The sequence below is a fragment of the Folsomia candida genome, unplaced genomic scaffold (genome assembly GCF_002217175.1).
Source record: "Folsomia candida strain VU population unplaced genomic scaffold, ASM221717v1 Fcan01_Sc048, whole genome shotgun sequence".
Taxonomy (NCBI): domain Eukaryota; kingdom Metazoa; phylum Arthropoda; class Collembola; order Entomobryomorpha; family Isotomidae; genus Folsomia; species Folsomia candida.
Window position 1 is genome coordinate 113,810 of NW_019091240.1, and position 18,695 is coordinate 132,504.

Sequence of the window (18,695 nt, forward strand, 5' to 3'; positions counted from 1 at the left end):
ACCTGAACACAAATATTGGCATATGCATAGTTATACGTACGTAATACTATTATTGACACAATGCACACCAAACTTCCGTTTCAATGTACAATTGCACTTCGCACGATAAATTAAATACCAACCTAGAATTGCTCCTTCTACTTCTCCTTATCGCATTTCTCAGCCCTTTCACATCACTGCGCAACTTTTCCACGATCCTCTTCCTCGTGGTGGTGTCTACCTCCACGGCGACAACGTCCTTGTTGGAGTAGGTACTTGAACTCTGAATAAGGCCTGACGTTACGACGCCTGGGACGGGAGATCCTTTCTTAGGCTCGATCACCTTCTTGGGTACTGCCGGTCCGGATGACTTTCTCGCCTCCATGAGCCTCTTGCGACCCAGGGTTTGAAGTATTTCCTTCAGGTCAAAGTAAACAAACATATTTATTCCCAATTTGAAACATAAATAACATGAAGATTACAAGCTTTTTCAGCTTCACAAACGTTTTCCTTTTTTACTAACAGAAAATAGTCGATATTTCAACAATTAAATATGATAAAATTACTTGAGCTTCTGGATAATCTTTCATTGCGGCGAGGACGTCTTCTCGTGATAAGCTAAATAGTTCAGAGTATCCGACTGATCGGACGTCGGCTGTGCGTCTATGTTGAATTGATTATTGCTTATTATTAATGAATATCTTAATATGTAGATGGTTATCTTTCTTACTTATTCAATCCGTCCAGATTTAGAATACCAATCTCCCCAAAAAAATTTCCGGCTTCCATCGTGGTTAAAACTTTTCCAGTTTCACTGTAAATTTCAAAAACAGATGAGAAAGCATGATATTCGACTTGTGCGTATCTACATATCTGAGGGCATTCTAGTTAAGATTGTGAAACTCGCCTTATCACTTCTAGTATCCCATCAGCAATAATAAACATTTCCCGAGCTACTTCTCCCTTCCTGAAACGCAACGTTGTTATTTTTCCTCACTTTTATTCATAAATTGTTCATCAATCACTCAATTTAAAATGTCAATTACCGGCAGATAAGATCTCCCGGAGTAAATATATAGGCTTTCATCTTGAGCACAAGGTCGTGAAGGAATTCTGGTTGACACTCTTGGAAGATGGTGACCTAGCACATCGAGAAATAAAAAGTTCAACCCAGTTTTTGATTTCAAGTAAGAGCACGCCAAACTACTTTGTCCGTGTGTAAACTTGTTCAAAAATCTCTACTGTAAGTTAGAGTCTGTAACTTGAGTGTGAAACCTTTACCCTTGATTGAAGTTTACAAAGAAAACTTACAAAGTTTACAAATGAACAAAGATGACGTGGGTACTCGTAGTTTGTAAGGTATGGAATACTAACTTTCTTTAAAACACTCAAATTAACATGGAGGGCTAACTCAGTCTTTAGCTTATCGGGGAGGAGTCCCAGGGCTGTATTGATATCTCCTCCACCTTGAATCCTTCCTCTGTTTGGGCATTGATATAAAAAAAAGTTCATAATTTTAGATGAACGATTCCATTGAAAGTAGTAATTTACCTGGACCAGGAATAATCGTACCACCGAAGCACTCTGCGCTGCATGTTGCGTGGAACTTTGTGATGACGCATGTATGTCTTGGCCCCATCCTGAACATGAAATTGTGTAATGTAATAACACTTGGACTTGAGGTGTGAAGAAAGTGGTCATTAAATTATTGTCACTCACCAGTAGCCTTTCGAACTCGAGTCTATTTGCATTTCTATTTGTAATCACATTTCCGACTTGTCCTATGAAACAGAGTTAGGTCATTGGATTGGATATCACGAGACGAGATAATATTTTGCAACTAAAAATGCATACCAACTATTGTGGCAAAGATGAAGACTCCAATAAGGTAGCTCACAATGGTGAAAAGGTACCTGGGACAAAACAAGCATTTTTAAAACATTGTAATTTTACAGAGGGGTTCGCATTCAACCAAAAATCTCTTCTCTCATTAGGAAGCTGTTCTTAATTCATGTAAAATTACTTGGTGTCATTCCTACTTGTCGGTTCCAACTCCCAAAAATATTCATATGCATCTCTAGTCATTTCTTGGAGCCGGACAAATTGACGCATGGATTTTAGTTTTTACTTATAATCTGACCATACTAGTAATGACTTCACTTTGAATTGAACATTCGTTACTGAACAGCATCCAAGAAATCAGAAGAGATTTTTAGGTTTGCATAATTCTAAATATGAACCGACTAACCCACTGTTACTGCTCATGTAGCGAAGTCTCGACTTATAACTTTGTGCTCGTTGTCGCCCCGTTATGTTATTCGTCGTCATATTTCTTCAAGAACACAAAAAGTGTAGTTAATCCAAAATATTCAACGAAAATGCATATTTATTTATGCCACCATTTGTTACGAGGCCATACACACGCAAACTTAAATACTCAAGTACAAAGCAGTTACGACAAAGTAAAATAGTTTTAAAGCAAATCATAAGTAATATAAATCATTTAACAAAAAATACTTAAATTTCGCAAAAACTAAAACTAGCTTAATATAATTTTGCATGAGAATAATTTTGGGAGTGAATCCGACCCTTTTTGAGTGAGCTTTACATACGACATACAAATGCAAAGCTGCTCTCAAGTTCTCCTCTAACTGGTAGGATATATTTGCATACTTATGTCGACGTAGACTCTAGTTTTATATGTAACTCACTGCCAATTGGAGTGTGGAGGAGGAAGGTCACCAATCGTCGTGAGTGTGAGCGTTGACCAGTACAGGGAGCCCAGGTACTTTCTCGTGAGGGGGGCAAACTCTGAAAAGTTGTTGGGATTGGGATACCCCCAATGACCTGCATGACATCATGTCACAATTATGCTCAAGTTTACGCGAATATTTGTCACCAAGTAAAAAAAGTAGTGACCTTCGAATCCTTCCGCTTCAGAGATGAGGTAATAGAAACAGCCAAACCAATGAGCAAGTAGTAGTAAAATGTGGATAAGATTTACTACTCTCCAAACGTTAGGGTACACGGTTCTCGATTCCACCATGTAGTAGTAGTTATAGATTCGATATACTTTCAGGAAGCGAGGAAATCTAGAAAGACAAAGAAAACCAGTCAGCATTTCTCTACACACATCACAACCAAATTACATATTGTTAGTGTGCATGTTGCGGTGGGTTTTTAAAAATGACAACCACCCTGCACTCGTCTTGTCACCATATTTCACGCCTCATTCCTCTTTTACTAACAAATAGCTGTTCTACCTCCCAGTATGCAATAGTACGCAACCTAATGCGAGTACAAATGAGACAATCTAAGGATAAGTTTGAGGTCTGCTGTCTTTCACGTATCCAACCATCCGTTCATGGGTGAAATCGTAATTGTAGGGAACTAAATACATTATTACCAGTTAAGCGAAACCAAGTAGCTCCCAAACACCCCTGCGCATACATTTTATTCTTACCCTATTATGACACCACTGGACTTTAGTTCAAGATGTTTAAGATCCACTCACTTTGGTGTGTGTGTGTGTGGGCATTGTTTTGAAAGGTCTTAATTTTGAAACATGATGGAAATTTGACCCAAGTAAACGATCCTCTCGCACCACCACTTGCTCAGGAAACGTGTGCATTGCGATTGGGAGCTTACCAGTTATTTCGAGCTTGACTTTTACTCACAGAACGACTTGGACGACCTGCTGGGTAAGACGTGAGGACGATATAAAGCCCCTGCTGTTGTTTGTTTTGTTATATTTAGAAATGCTAAAGGTTATTATAGCAAAATATATTGGATATACTGACAGCAAATATGTACATAGGCTCACTTTCCCTACCTAAGTATTTATCATGTAAGTACTTACATAAGCCTAATTGATTGGTTATTAAAATAGTTGAACTCTTCGAGGTGGAGTTTGTTACTCCATTGTAAACATTTAAAAATAACAGCTTTCTTTAACAAACTGATGTCACTTGGAACCGTTTAAGCTGTAATCAAGACATGCTGTTCTCTTAATTTGACTAGATTATTGACAAGGTAGAGTGGGAACCAACCTGAACATGGGGTTGACCCCAAAGTAGAGTTGAAAGAGGTCAGTGGGGAGGAGGGAAAAGAGGTCGAGGTAAAATGGCTTAGATCCGACATAGTGCTTGGCGAGCTTCTTTGTCTGATAAACCATGAGTCCTTGCTCCAAGTAGCCGGTACGAAATTGGACGGCGACATCCAGTAGGAATATGATATCACTAAATGCATCCGACAGGATCCAGAAGAGTCTGGCATTCGCCTAAGGTTCAAACGAATAAACAGACAAGGTAAGCATTCGAAATAACAATCGTGTCCTACACTTGAAACGACGTTGAGATTGTAATTGGCAAATTATTTGAGAGCTTTTTATGGTCTGACACTGAATTAAGTTGTCAAAAGTTGTCTTATGTAAAATTCTGGGTGTTTTTTAAACAATTAGTTTAGATTTAGCAAAGAAATTGGTTCAACTCTACCAAGGATTGCAGGATTACAACTGTTAGAACTTATTGACGTGAGTACACCCAACGCTTACGGACAAAATGCTAACAAACCATGTATTTTAGGGATTACCTGAAGCTCTGGAAAGCTCTGCCGCACGATAAGTGTCCAGAGATTGTAAAGGACACATGTCGTCAGGAGCATCAGCCAATAGAAAAAGAAGTTGCTGTCCGGATTGACGACGGACCGTGGAAGACTGCGTCGCTTCTTCCTCCCCTGTTTCGACCATTCCCCACCACCTCCACCGGATCCGTCGTCATCTCCAATCTCAAAAGTTTCCTGCAATTGGCGAATAATAAGAACAATTACTACTCGCACATCAGGTCAATCTCTTCACAAACTAAATTAATTAATTAACATAATAAAAATCTACGGTACATTTGTAGCTATGTTTCACGTAGAGTGGACAAGATCATTCTCTCAACTATCCACAATCCACCCAATTTTAATTGTTTGTTGACTATTAAAATTATAATCCACATTCTGCAACTACGTGTAATTGCTACTCTGTTGGATGGATCAAGTTGAGACGAGAGGCATCCGCTGTCTCACTTTCCTATTCCTGCTGGAAAACCTGAGGCTGAGGCCGATTCAGCTCTGCCCTCTCCATGCATCAGAGGCCATAGGTTGGATTTTCACTACCGAGATGGAGCAATGTTCCCCGAATTCGGATTGAGCACAGTTCTCACAAACTCACAACTCGACAATCTCAATCCTCCTCCTCTGGTACACGTAAACTAACGCAAGTGTGCATCCCATGCTGCAACAACTAACTTCATTCAAGGTAGAATTTTAAGTCTGTTTTGCAAATATTCGGAAGGTTGGTAGAATTTCGAATAATTCCTATTACACCGAATGGGGAAAATCCGCTCGAGGTTATCACATGCCCTCCACCACTTATGTAATACATAATTGCATCGTCTACTTGCATAACTATGGGAATAGAGCGATTCACCTATTGATGATAACCCACCACGATTTTGCCACTTTCCAACTATGCGTATATGCAACATGCCTATCTCCTCGGCCAGACATGATGCCCGCAGTGCACCCCTTCCTCCGTTCGCTTTCTTTGTACGAATATACGTGGGTATTGTGTTGCAAAATGTAGCGGAGGGGAGGAGAAAGTATGCTACCCCCGGTCTTAAATCAACTCCTGCTGCGTCCCGTTTAGTTGGAGAGCACTTTTACTTTTCACTTTTGGACCTGGATCAAGTTTCCTTGAATATGTTTGCTGCTGCTGCTGCTGCTCAAGTGCTCAAGCTCTGCGAAGAAAGTGGCAGGAAGTGGCTGCTGGCTTGGTTTGACTTTTCTCCTTAGTTTTCTGATAAATGGTAAATATTGCTGCCATCATAAATTCATTGCAATCCACATTATCACCAACTGGTTGTCATAATACAACAGGATTTGTCCCCTACTTTCCCTATAACAGGTTTCCCCATTCTCCAGCATTTTTCATCTCTCCTCAAAAGTATTGAAGGAGGTATCTCATTTTCTCCAGTAGTAGCTCCTCGAAGGAAACATGAGCCAGGCCTGTCTCCTCTCCTCTCCTCGGGCCATAAAAACAGACCAAATTCTACAAAAACTTGCTTTCTATCACCCAAACTTATGAACAAGGTCTGGAAAGAATTTGTCTTTAAGTGGAGCCCTCAAGCGAGAGGAGTCCCTTCTTCTTCTCACTTATGTACTCTTCACTCCATTTTATAAAATCAAGACACGAGAGGTAGAGTCGAATTCTACCCCATTGTACACACTTCTCTGGTTCATTAGTATAATTGAATATGCAGCAGGACGAAAAAAATCTCAAATTTGTTGAATCGCACTAAAATAAAATATAATGGCAGCCTGTTCTGGCAGTAATTTTCTTATCTATTCTTCCCCATCAAATAAACCAAGTGTCTCTCTCTCTCTGTTTTCACATGCTGAGAAGAAGAAGAAGAATTTCGCCTGGACGGGCTGCATTCTGCTGCTGCTTCTTCTTCTTCTTCTGATTACTTGCACAAATTGATGCGCATTTAGTTAGAATCTCTCACTTGTTCTCTGACAATGCGATGGTGTGAAGTGTAACCCTCCGATTTGGCTGAAATTTTAAAATTAGGTGGTCCAAGCCAATACAACTAACGTTTCTTCAGGCAGTTTGTGCGATGGTGAGAGTTACTCAAAATATTTGAGGTCAAAGTTCAAAAAACGGCCGACTTTTTTCAGGCGGAGTGAGAAAACTCCACTTCCATTCTCTTCCCCTCGCTTTAATTTTATTCAGGCGTCTCGCTCATGCATACGCCTTCATGCTCAAGCACAAGCTTTGATGCAAAATAATAAAAAATAAACATTAGTAATTATAGCTTAAAGAGCAATTAATACGCATTATACATACTTAATTTAATTTATAATTAAATAAGTGAGATTTTTACTTATTTCTAGTACAAATTTACATAAAAGTTAATTTATAAATTCGCCAACGGCAAATAAACATGGAAAAACTTAACTTGCTTTCCATTTCGAAAGCGTTGGTTATTCTAATATCCAATTATATATTAATATTTTAAATGCTCCTGTGATTCGATATTGTTGGTACTCAAGCGGATCATGGGGTGATGACGAAAAGCCCGAGTTTAAAAATGTAAGCGAAGTTTGTTTTAGAGAAAAAAATATTAGTTGCGACCTGAATTGTGGCAATCCCACATTCATCAAATTCAGCTGGTGCAGTTTATCGTATTGTTTTGTGGACTTTTATGAAAATAATCATATAGTCACATGTGGAATGAATAATTAATATTTTTCTATAAAAAATTAAATTTAAAATTGTTGAAATGAATTATTTTTCGGAGTGAAAATCAAAGCGAGGGGAAGAGAATGGAAGTGGAGTTTTCTCACTCCGCCTGAAAAAAGTCGGTCGTTTTTTGAACTTTGACCTAAAATATTTTGAGTAACTCTCACCATCGCACAAACTGCCTGAAGAAACGTTAGTTGTATTGGCTTGGACCACCTAATTTTAAAATTTCAGCCAAATCGGAGGGTTACACTTCACACCATCGCATTGTGAGTAGAGGGCTAACTATGAGCGGTGGTGACTCTTGATAATGTAACGACCCATGCACATTACCATCGTGCACCTTTCATACTTTAGTTACTTTAACGAAGAAACTTTTTGAATTAAAAATTCATCAGGAAGCGAGTGTCAGAGTGAGAATTGAGGAATAAAGTAACTTAATCATCTTTTCGTCCTAATGCACAAGTAATAATCGTATTAAACTATTTAAACTGGTTCTCCACTTCTGCTCCTCAACTCCTCAGCCCGACCATTTCTCCATCCTTTCCCTCTCCGTCCCTCGACTTGCGGAGAAAGTTCAGGGTTCAACACGAGGTTTGCTTTATGAATGGAACACAGCCTCTCATTTTCCTGTCAGTCGGCTGAAACATTACGCCACCCAAATGTCGACAGCAATGAAAATTTGAGAATTTTGAAATGTGTAATATTTAATTAAACATGGTGGATTTTAGCAGCTGTGCAGTGAGAGATAAGGCTCTTATATAATCCTTCCTATGCGATTCATTCACGGAAGGCTAATTGAAGGGCGGATTCACTTCCTGACTGTAATTACCCATTTGATTCAACGGGCTTGCAAAATTTCATTTAATCTCACTCTTCTTCCGTCATCGTCAAAGCCAAAACCCCCACTTGGACCTGAGTGTTTGTAAATCTGTGTCACACATTATTGTCGTGCATCCAGCTCCTCGTCCAACTCCAGCCATCCAATCCAACCTGCCACTGACCACCCGCTGATCCCATTCCAGGAATTCCACTCCTCCTCTCATGCCCCAATGCAGGGAGGACAAGACAATAGGAAAATCATTCCATTCTCTCTCTTTCTCTGTCGCTTGCGTTTTTACGATTTGGAAAGAAAAGTGTTATTCCACCGCCATTTCCTCTCCTTTCTTCCTTGGGAGCAATTTTCTCAGCAGTTGAGAATGTGCCAAGTGGCCGAATGAATGAATGAATTGGTTGTGGAATACTGTAACGCCACGCCGTCTCAGTTAAGGAAAATCTCGTCTTTTCCTTAACTGTCGTCATCCCGAGAGAAGAGACAATAATGGGCCAGGTTTAATCGACCATTGCAGTTGGGTGCATGGTCCATTGTTGCTTTCCCACCATTTGGATACTCTCCACACGAAGCCTCGTCATCCTCCACCGACCAACTTTCTCTCGCCTCTCTCGTTATTCCTAACGACGAGTCGGACGGACGAGGAGGTGTTGAGCCATCCCTGTTGTTCGAAATCTTCATATCTTCATGACCAAGTGTGGCGCTGTGGCTATGCGACCTTGAACCTGAGACAGACTCATTACAAGCATTTATTCAGCCAAGCGATCCTAATGTCCACCCACCCACTCCACCATCACCATTCGCCATCAATGTCACTCGTTCCGACTGAAAGTGATGCGAGGCTGGAGAATGAACAGACTTTCTCTGCTGGCCTTGATTCCCTCGAACAACTCAACAACCTCGACTCACATGGAATTGTACATGGATTTTAATTCGTGCATGTACGTAGGCAGGTCTCTGCCCAGAGGAAACAATGGAGCAGCACATTACGGATGAGATCGCTGGACCTGACTGAACCCAGTACTTCTCGACTACAAGTTTTTATGCTTTTCGAAATTTATTCCGGTTTGACCAGTCGTTACTCTTCCCACCGAATCAATACCTTCTTTCTCTCTCTCTCTCTCATCCTGTAAGAGCACACGTAGATATTTCAAGCCTCCTCCTCTCCCCCATCGTCGCATCCACTGGAAAGATGAAGGCAGAGTGGATAACTATATTTCATCTTTGATGGCTTTAAACTCTGGCTAGTTTTATTCTGGGAATGGTTATAAAATGAAATATTGAGTTGCGACTCTCACCGTCTCAAATTGTCCTGCCCATTGTACGCATTATCCGCCTGCCTGGCATGGTATTTCGAGAGTGTGTATAATTCATGTACCGTCATCTCTCCTGTCTACCCGGAAAGGATGATGCCCTCTTCTTCATCTATTACCAACATTACACGATCCACTCCACCAAGCAAACCCCACCAAGTGCTCGGCTTTGACTTGTCTCGTGTCTAGCGTCAGTTTGGTCAGCCTTCGCTCTGCAGAATGGAACTACACGACTTTCCTATTATGGAATTAAAAGTCGCTCTCCAGATGTGGACGTGTATTCAAAACCCCGACCGAAATAATTTAACGTGGGGTATGGGCATCTGCCAAACGAGGAAAATAAGGAACCAACAAGCATCGTCGGTTTGATTTGGTACGATTCTGCTCGAAATCCTCGCTCCTCTTGCTCTTAGATATAGATTACCCTTTCGGGATTGAGAGAGCGAAGATGGTGGTTCCAGTCTTTTTGCACATGAATAAAATATCAGCAGGGAATTGGTACTCGACTTCAAAATCAAATCTGAGCTGGGCACAGCTTCCCTCAGATTGGCTACCATTATGTAAATTATCTCTCTCGACTTCCCTGTCTTCAACTTGATACCTATGGCATGGTCTCATTTTTGACGAGATAAACTGAAAATTTGGACCCATTTCATTCCAAAGACGAAGCCTTGTCGTCAACAAACTCTGGGCCAAATAAGTAAGCGAGCTAAATAAACCAGGCCCAATCCGCTACATGTGTGCATCCACGGAGTCACCATCTCTCTGGATGTGTAGGGTTTTAGCTAATGAGCAACCAAGCGGCCAAATTCTCACAGGGATCACTTCCTGCCTACTGTAAAGGATAAGAACCAAAGAATGGGAACAACAAACGGATCTGAATACAACAAAAGAGGGAGACAATGAAAGAACGGGTCATTATTGTCAAAGTTCCGGCATCTTTCCTTAAAATGTTGCCCTATTCTCCAGAGTACGTGGAAGTATGGAATTGTCGAATTGTGTATTATGCCGGCATTAGACAGGCATTTGAATTGGAGTTGCATAAGAGTAAGCAGTCTGACGAGGAGACCCATGAACGGATAATTGGGTAATTGCCCTTTCTATCTCTCTTAATACGTATGTACATACGTTCCACCAGCCAGAAATAGCCTCCCGTAGGAGTAGGAGCATGCAACCCTCGCATACCCAACATATTGGGAGTCCTACTTTGTCATCATTTATTAACGGGATCCAATGACGGTCTCGATTCGATTGCCCAATAACCGATAGAGATCCGATCAATAAATGTTGTGGTATGGCTCACAATGCGGCATGTGTTTCTCAATTTTGGCACAGTTTCATTAGTCAGCCGAGGAAGGAAAACGGGGTTTGGAGAAAAGTCATCGTCAAGCAAGCAGGGAAGCAAGCAAGCATTCTTCCCCTGTCACAACTTTTTAATCTTTCCCCTCTCTTCGTATGGGTGACAAGATAATGCTGATCCTATCAAAATTACTTTTGTTTGTGGCGAGCCGCTTTCTCCTTGATGACTGCCACACACTGCAATTGTGGAGAGATTTCAATCTCTCAGCCTTTCTCCTCTAAGCCAAACTCGAGGGAGCTCTCGAGCAGAGGTGGGTATGCCGTTTCACGTATGTAAGAAACCGGTGAGAGTGGATTTCTCCCCAACACTCACTGCATGCGACTCCATACATGTGCATACATTAAGGAGCACCAGAGAGACATCCCACAGGATTAGGGGAGGATCTACTTCAGGAGAAAGTTTCCTACTTTTTCCCCAATGCAAAAGAGATGAAAAGAAAGGTTTCGTCGGGATGGAGAGCTCCTTCGAGAATTTTATTCACGTATTATTCCGATTTGTCTTAAGTGGTAAAACAAACTTATTTCCTCGGTTTCCTTTAAAACAAAAAAAACGGTTTTATGTAGTTTTACCAGGTTGGCATTTTGTAACTAATTTTGAATTATGTAGTGGCAAATCTATTACGAATTGACGGGGCTACTGATTTGGCACTTTTGGAGATTACAACTCTCTTCGTTTTGTGAAAACGAAATCTTTAAAAGTGACCAGCAGTTGAGATGAGAATCTGGAAGGAGAGAAAGTGGTCGCGCGATACTGTACTGTCTCATCAGCCTCAACTTTCCATTTCCCTCATTCAGCAATAATGGGGATGTTGGAGAGAGAACAATTCCACAACTTTTTTCCTTCCTTCTTCTTCTTCTTCTTCTTCTCTCTAGTACTTTTGCATTTGTATCATCCATGCACCCACGAGCCGACCAAGCAGCATCGCCACCACCACCGCCACGAAGAGAGAAAGTCTGGAGAGAAAGGATGTGGATGCAGAGGATACGGCTGGCTTTGCTAGTTGGTGGTGTCATCATCAAAACTGAGGTCGCGTCTCTTTGGCGGTGTGGTATCGATCCATATTCTTCCCTGCATGCATGGTGGCTAGGTTAGACGTGCATACCTACGGCTGCAACTTGGTCCAATGACCTATTCAATTTCGCCTTCCCCCAGATTCCAGAAGGACAACGACGACGACGACGAGTTGGTTTGATAAAATAGAGCAAGTGTGGTCGAAAAGAGCTCTCACAATTTCAAACTTTACGACCACCAAATCCTTCTCCACCATCAGCTTATGGCCAGGGTTAAATCTTAATCGGGAAACAAACAGCTCAATCACACCCTATTCATGGCCCATATTTTTGGTTTTACCATCTTTTATATTTATTCCGGATAAATGGCCGTGTGCACGTAGGAGCATCGTACGTTATGGGTGTCCAGGAGTAAAAGTGGGATTGATGGAGCGTCGTAATTCAACAAACATCAAGTAATATAAAGGTGTGAGGGATAAACAGTCGAGTTTTTTTATGACGGATTTATTTTACTTGCACATTTGGCCACTGAGTAGCGTATGGATGTACTTCTTCCCAGGCATAATTTAATCCAACGGTTTACAAGGTCCAGAATAAAAGTCGAGAATGCGTTCAATTAACAATTAATGACATCATTTTTTCGCGAGATATACAATCTGTTGCTTTTTATGGCGCTAATAATACATGGGAGCGGGCGGATAAGGAGATGAATCCAGTTCAAGAATTGATAAACAGTCGTAATTGATTTTTACGAGGGAACGCCAAAACCACCAACGCCAACTTAACCACTCCTGCTACACGCCACTACTGGGCAGGCACTAAATACCACCCCTGAGCAGGCAGCAGGCACGGATGCGATGTGGAGAGAAGGACTAGAAATAGAGATGACGATGAAGCGTCTCAAACATTAAACAGAATGTGTGCCATATGGACAAAGCCTGGCTCGTCTTTCTCCGATATACGCCATATAATCATAATTTTTGTGATAAGGAAATTCAATCCGATTCCATACGCTGGTAGTTTGCTTGCTCTCCTCTCTCTGCCTTCTTCTTTATATAAATCACTAAAGTTGGCTTAGCACGGGGGGCAAATCTCATCTCAGAAATACTGACCCAGATATGAAATCACTTTCTTCATTTTATTTTATACCACCAGTCCCCACCAGCTAAACTGTCATTTCTCTCTCCAGTCGGGGTCAACATGCAGAGCCATTTAGAATTCACTAACTGCTGCCACCACCACCACCGCCGCGAACCACGACCGCCACCAACGACTGCGTATCTTTTCCTCTTCGACATCCTCGCGGATGGAAACAGCTTGGTCCTGGCTTGCTTTCTTTTTTTGGGAGGAGGAGGAGAAGAAAATGGTGACAGCAGCAGAAAATATGGGATGAGAGAACCGTCTAAATATATCTTGACTCCTCTGGAGATGCACATCACCAACCTCACTGGCTTATCTCGTATATCTTCTTATCTTTTGATATGGTTTTAATGTTCAAAAACAAGGTTGACATAAATGAAGTGCAGTTTTAAACTACATGCAAGGTGGATGTCGTTCCCGACAGCTCTGCTTTCCCCATGGCCATGCATCTGCTCAAGTCCTTCTGCAGCCTGGCTGGTCTGGTGGCAGTCTCGCCCTAATACAAATTCGAACCACATCACGGAAAGTGACAAGGCGTAAAGTGAAGGAAATGCTCCTTGCTTCTCGATTCTAAAACTTGGGGTTCGTTCCGTGAAAGAGGAATCCGGAGAAGAAAGGACGTTGTCGTGTTGTGCTCAACGACGACGACGACGACGATGAGACGCGACAATGACAAGATAACTGATGCCGTTGGATTCCTCCTCTTCACTAACCTACATACTCCTATCATCCCGGCTGCAGTGTAGGATTACTCGGCACTAAGAATTCGTAAATGTTCAAATAGTTGGTGTAGCTTTTCCTCCACCAAAATCATTTCAGGGTGTCATCCTCCTCCACCCATGAAACAAAGCAGAAGTGGATCGTACATGCTCATTTTTTAGAAAATTCCACCAGGACTTTTATCTTTTCTTTGTATTTCTTTTTGTGTGATTGAGTGTTTGAAGGAGTGGAAAACAATCAGAAATCAGCAGGGTGCATTTTGGAGAAGGGAAAGCTTGTTTTCACCTTTCACCATTTCCCCGGTATTTATTTATAAATACCTCTCTGCAAAAAGTCGTACGTACGTGGAGCGGCTGACGAGGTGCTGGCAATGCTCAATTCACAAAGTTCAGCCAAGTCTGAAGGAAAAGATATGAAATGTCAGAGTTCACAAGAGGAAAGGTGTGCTGGTTGGAAGGCGGGGGGATGATTGCAAGTGTTTACCGTACAAAAGAAGTGAAGTGTGTGTGCATGTCTGGCAGGAGACGAGTAGCATATTTACACCCGTATGCCAATTGCCTTCAGCAAACAATTGCGTTGTCGTGCAAAATTTAGAGTAATTCGAGAAAGCACGCTTTTCACATACGCAACTGCAAATAAATATTTCTCTCATTAAAGTTTAGAATCCACATGCCTGATTTGCGTTCCCCTTTTCGCTCCCATGCAATAAGACGTGACTTGATTGGATTTGAGCTGGAAAGGTGTATCGTCCTGGACTCGCAGGATATCATTGTTCACGTCACATAATTCACAGCGTGTCCCATCTTTCCCCATCTCATTCAATAACCCTCCCCCAATCTGTGTCTGTCTCACTCTTCTCTCCTTTATTGACTTATTGATCCTTTTTGTCCATGAGTTTTTGGGACAAGTTTTTTTATTGCATGGGGAAAGTTCCCCTGGATGGAAGACAGCCTAAATTCTCGTAAAATATCCTAATTCGCAATTCCACTCGGTGCTCCCCCTTTAGTAGAATGACGTGTGATGCAATACTGCGAGAGTGGAGAGATGCAGCAGTGGTGCTACGTACATCCATAGCAAGTAGCCAATCACGTGGCCAACTAAGGATAAGCTCAATACTTGTTTTTTCTCGACTGGAACAACAGGAAGGAGGAGATGAAGAAAGGATGAAGTTTTCTTCTCCTTCCTGCTTCATGTTTCACTTTTTGCCAGTGCAAGTCTGGATGAGAGTTTGATGTCCGTGGAAATGCAGTGTTTCGAGAATGAATCAAATTTCTAAAGCAATTTCTCTGTCACTCGGGCAGAAAGAGAGTGAGATTTTTCAGCTCTTAAAAAATGGGAGGAAATAACAAATGGAAGTGAGGAAGGCTCAATTCGCCATCAACAACCTTCACCTGAAAATGCTTCCGCAGTTAATTTATTGCCCCATTATTCCACTTTGAGCAAACTAATCCGAGCCGTTTTTCCACTCAAGAAAGTTCCGCACGTGCAGATGTTAATAGAGAGCTCATCACCGTCATTATCGTCTTATGAAATTCACTTGAGCGTCTTATTTGCTGTGGGTTCACTATGCGACATTAGGGGTACGTATACGTGGGCGCTGGCATGCTCCTTATCGACCACATAGATTATTATGTGCATACGCTCAGGTAACCATCTTGTCATTAAAGGTGTGGCAATTTACAAAGCTAATTAAGTTCCCCCTCGTCTGAAAAGTGAGGAATAATGGAAGCATTCACAATATACATTGGCCGGAAATTGAGACACGGTTTAATTTTCCTCCTGAGCATGCACATTATGTCGCGGATAAGGCCTGCCGGATTTAAATTTCAGCCTAGCCTTATTCCTATCTGGCTCTCTTGAGTGGATTGGTTGGAGAGAAAGTCTTGTCATTGGATTTGTATGCATTTGGAGATAAGAGGAATGGTGAGAGAGCTTATTTGTACTCACCTGCGCTTCGGGGATTTGTCGGGTGGAGAATCGCTTGAGGAAGCTGTCCTCTCTCTTCAGAGGCGCTTTCTTCTGCTGGATCGTCTGAATGGCGCCGGATAGTTGGACAGTTGTGCGCAGTTTCATCCAGCGCTGATTGCTCTTTGACCTGGCATCAAATCAGGCAACTCTCTAGTTAATCCCATTCGACCAGGAGGAGAGGCTCTGAGGTGGTCAGTACCCAATTCTGGTGCCCTCACAATTGAATATGTTGGAGTATGATGGGAATGTACGAAAACGTGAAGGGGGGTTTTACCCCATTTGCGCCCGCCACACCCGCTCAAAGGCGAACCACACCATCAACAGCATCACTTTTGAGAAAACTTTTGAGAAAAATTCAATTTTCATCCGATTTTTATAATTTTCTGGATCCTAGATTGTTGTCTTATCATATCCAACATGAGACTCAATTTTGTATATTACAAAAAATATTTTCGAACAGTTCCTGACCAAGGTAAGTATGCTATCGAAGAAATCAAAATTTTAAAAAGTTTAGTCTGATATTGGGCATCATAAAGCAACTAACTACGATCAAGAAAGACAAATTTGACAAAAAATTGGATTTTTGGTGATGATTTCAAAGGGCTTTCGTGTTTTTAAGTGGGCATGACGGGCGTAAATGTGGCCATGGACTGAAACCACTTGAGTATTTTAGCACATTCGGCTACTCCAACATATTCAAGGGGCACCAAATTCTGGCACCGCCAACCTCACAACCTCTCCTCCTCGGGAAATTGGTCACAATCAATTATTTGTCTCTCGGCTGCCTCTCAAGTACGATGAGAGAAAGTCAAGGTGTAGGAATGCATGGATATTATGAGCACAGTAGTGATTGTGTGTGTGTGTACTGTTCTGGATAAGTTACTGGGTTACGTATGAATCATCACATCACAAGAGAGACAGGAAAGACGACCAAAGGGGGGAAAGAGTCAAAAGTCGAAAAGAGTGGTAGTTGACTTGACTTTCTCTCCCTCGATCTCGAGCCTTGGCAGGGGACCGCGTACACCAATCCATCCATCCATCCATCCATCATCCTTTGTATGATTAAGCAGGAATTTCTTTTCCCTTTTATTCCCTCTCTAGCCAAAGGGACGCATTGATTGCGTTGCAACCAGCGTTTGTTGTTGGAGAGAGGAGAAGAAGGATTCGGATGGATAAATGAATAATATGTCAGTGAGATGTGTGTGTACGGCTGAGGAGAGTTATGTAGTAGCATGGAAGTAAATATGTAGATTCTGGTTTGGTTCGGATCACAGGTGCACAATACGTATATACAATACACGAGTCGTATATTACTTGACATGAATGAATAAATAATTGCGAATGCACACGGGTAATAAGTAAGTAAGTTAGGTATACATACATAAAACATAGGTCTATCTAACAACATTAAGAAGGTATACATACATCTGTATTGGTTTTCAGTGGTAACATTTATGGGTAAATGATGTAAATGTAAGGTTTTATGGTAATTGATTTTGAATAAGTTAGTAGTAAGTACTGCTTATTAGCTTAAACGGCTCTGCGCACAGGTAACACTTTTACAATGGCTGCACACACCACAACATTTAGTCGGTTTTACACAAATTACGCCACAATTAAGACTATGTTACGAGGTTGGACATTTACGTACGTATTTAGGTTTCATTTAGCACACACCGTGGTAAAGTTTACAGGCAAATATGAACATCGATAGGTACACGAAAGTATAGTATATTAAGATACATCGCGCCACGAATACGTTTCTAGTATGGTGCATACAGCGCTCCATGAATTTGCTGTAAAGGAACAATTGGTTATAGAGGCTTGGGAAGAAGCAGTAGTTCGGATTTCTGTGAAGGAATATAGGAATAAAGTGGGAGCAGAAGCAAGCTCAATGCTGATCCATTCAGCGCAAACATGTCACGAAAGAAAGAAAACTTTGAGCATCAAATCAAGCCAATAAAATGCATCCTCCTCCGCCGCTAAGCCACCCACTCTCTTTGCTAAGCAACTTCTTTCACTCGAGCCAACTTTCCCCATTTCGTAGGAAAATGAACCCATACAAGAGATCATTTCATCTCGGGGTGGATGTTGATCCGATAAATTTATTACCAAATTGAAACAAACCCTTCCACTGAGCAATGTTTCATCAAATCATCGCCGAATCATGTTTGGATGAATCTCCTCTTTATTCTCAGAATCACTTTTAACGGGTCGAGCAAAATGCTAAACAGATAAAATGGCAATAGGGATGATGAAATTGTTTCACTAAACGTGTCGGGTTTTTTCTACAACGCGTTGTCCCGAGATCCACCTCTGCTGGGGAAACAGTTGGCGTTGGCAGGACAATTTGCGAGTGGGTGGGACAACTGTTTCCGTCTTCCTACTAAATCCATCATGCTTGTCACATAAATACTTAAAGTTAACAGTTTGCTTGCAAGCGATAAGTGGCTCTTATGCCAAATCCACTCACTAGTTTAAGCTGACCTTCGTCTTAACGTGCTGGCACTACCCAAATTCCGAAGCACTTTTACGATATCGTAGTATCCTCTCATGTGTGTGACAACACATGTAAATTACGAGACAGGGCCCCTCCTCCTCCTCCTCGTCCTCTCAATACGAGGACTCCAGATCGAGCCTTAAACGGGCTTGGTCTCATGTTTCTTGACAAAAATTACAGTTTTTTTCTTTACTTGATAGATACAGCATGTGGAATTCCTTAATAAATGCAATGTCAAGAGCAGCACACAGCACTCTAATCTTTTTATGTAAAGAGGACGTGACGTCACACAAACTTTCCTAGATTTACTTAACACCGGCTTAATTTTGATCCTATTTTCATCTCTTAATTATTCTGAAAACAATTTATCTTAATGAAATTTACTTTCACTTAAAATCCTCTTTTCCCAGTGTCTTCCTCCCATCCATTCATTAAGGCGATAACGATATAACAATTATGCTCCATTATGTGAAATCTTTTTTTCCTCCTTGTTTTTGTGTTTTACAATAATTTTTAATTAAAATCGAGACACTACAGGAACCAAGTCTTTCTTGTGTATGTCTGACCGATGAACTACCACTTGTG

The 18,695-nt window shown here is 41.4% G+C and overlaps 1 protein-coding gene across 6 annotated transcripts in view; it reads right to left on the reverse strand.

Annotated features, from left to right (window-relative positions):
* Positions 1–18,695, reverse strand: part of LOC110861989 — a 51,843-nt gene that overhangs the window by 4,894 nt on the left and 28,254 nt on the right. For 4 of the 6 annotated variants that reach the window (XM_035845162.1, XM_035845166.1, XM_035845165.1 and 1 more), the window contains 15 exons: positions 15,590–15,737; positions 4,570–4,776; positions 4,029–4,258; positions 2,899–3,071; positions 2,691–2,826; positions 2,228–2,311; positions 1,834–1,892; positions 1,699–1,760; positions 1,531–1,619; positions 1,354–1,459; positions 1,026–1,120; positions 887–946; positions 710–793; positions 546–642; positions 123–397 (listed from right to left, as the gene is read on the reverse strand). In XM_035845162.1, the coding sequence (XP_035701055.1) occupies positions 123–397; positions 546–642; positions 710–793; positions 887–946; positions 1,026–1,120; positions 1,354–1,459; positions 1,531–1,619; positions 1,699–1,760; positions 1,834–1,892; positions 2,228–2,311; positions 2,691–2,826; positions 2,899–3,071; positions 4,029–4,258; positions 4,570–4,776; positions 15,590–15,737 (1,905 nt within the window). The remainder of the gene's footprint in view (positions 1–122; positions 398–545; positions 643–709; positions 794–886; positions 947–1,025; positions 1,121–1,353; positions 1,460–1,530; positions 1,620–1,698; positions 1,761–1,833; positions 1,893–2,227; positions 2,312–2,690; positions 2,827–2,898; positions 3,072–4,028; positions 4,259–4,569; positions 4,777–15,589; positions 15,738–18,695) is intronic. The other 2 variants (XM_035845163.1, XM_035845164.1) reach the window with 2 other exon arrangements.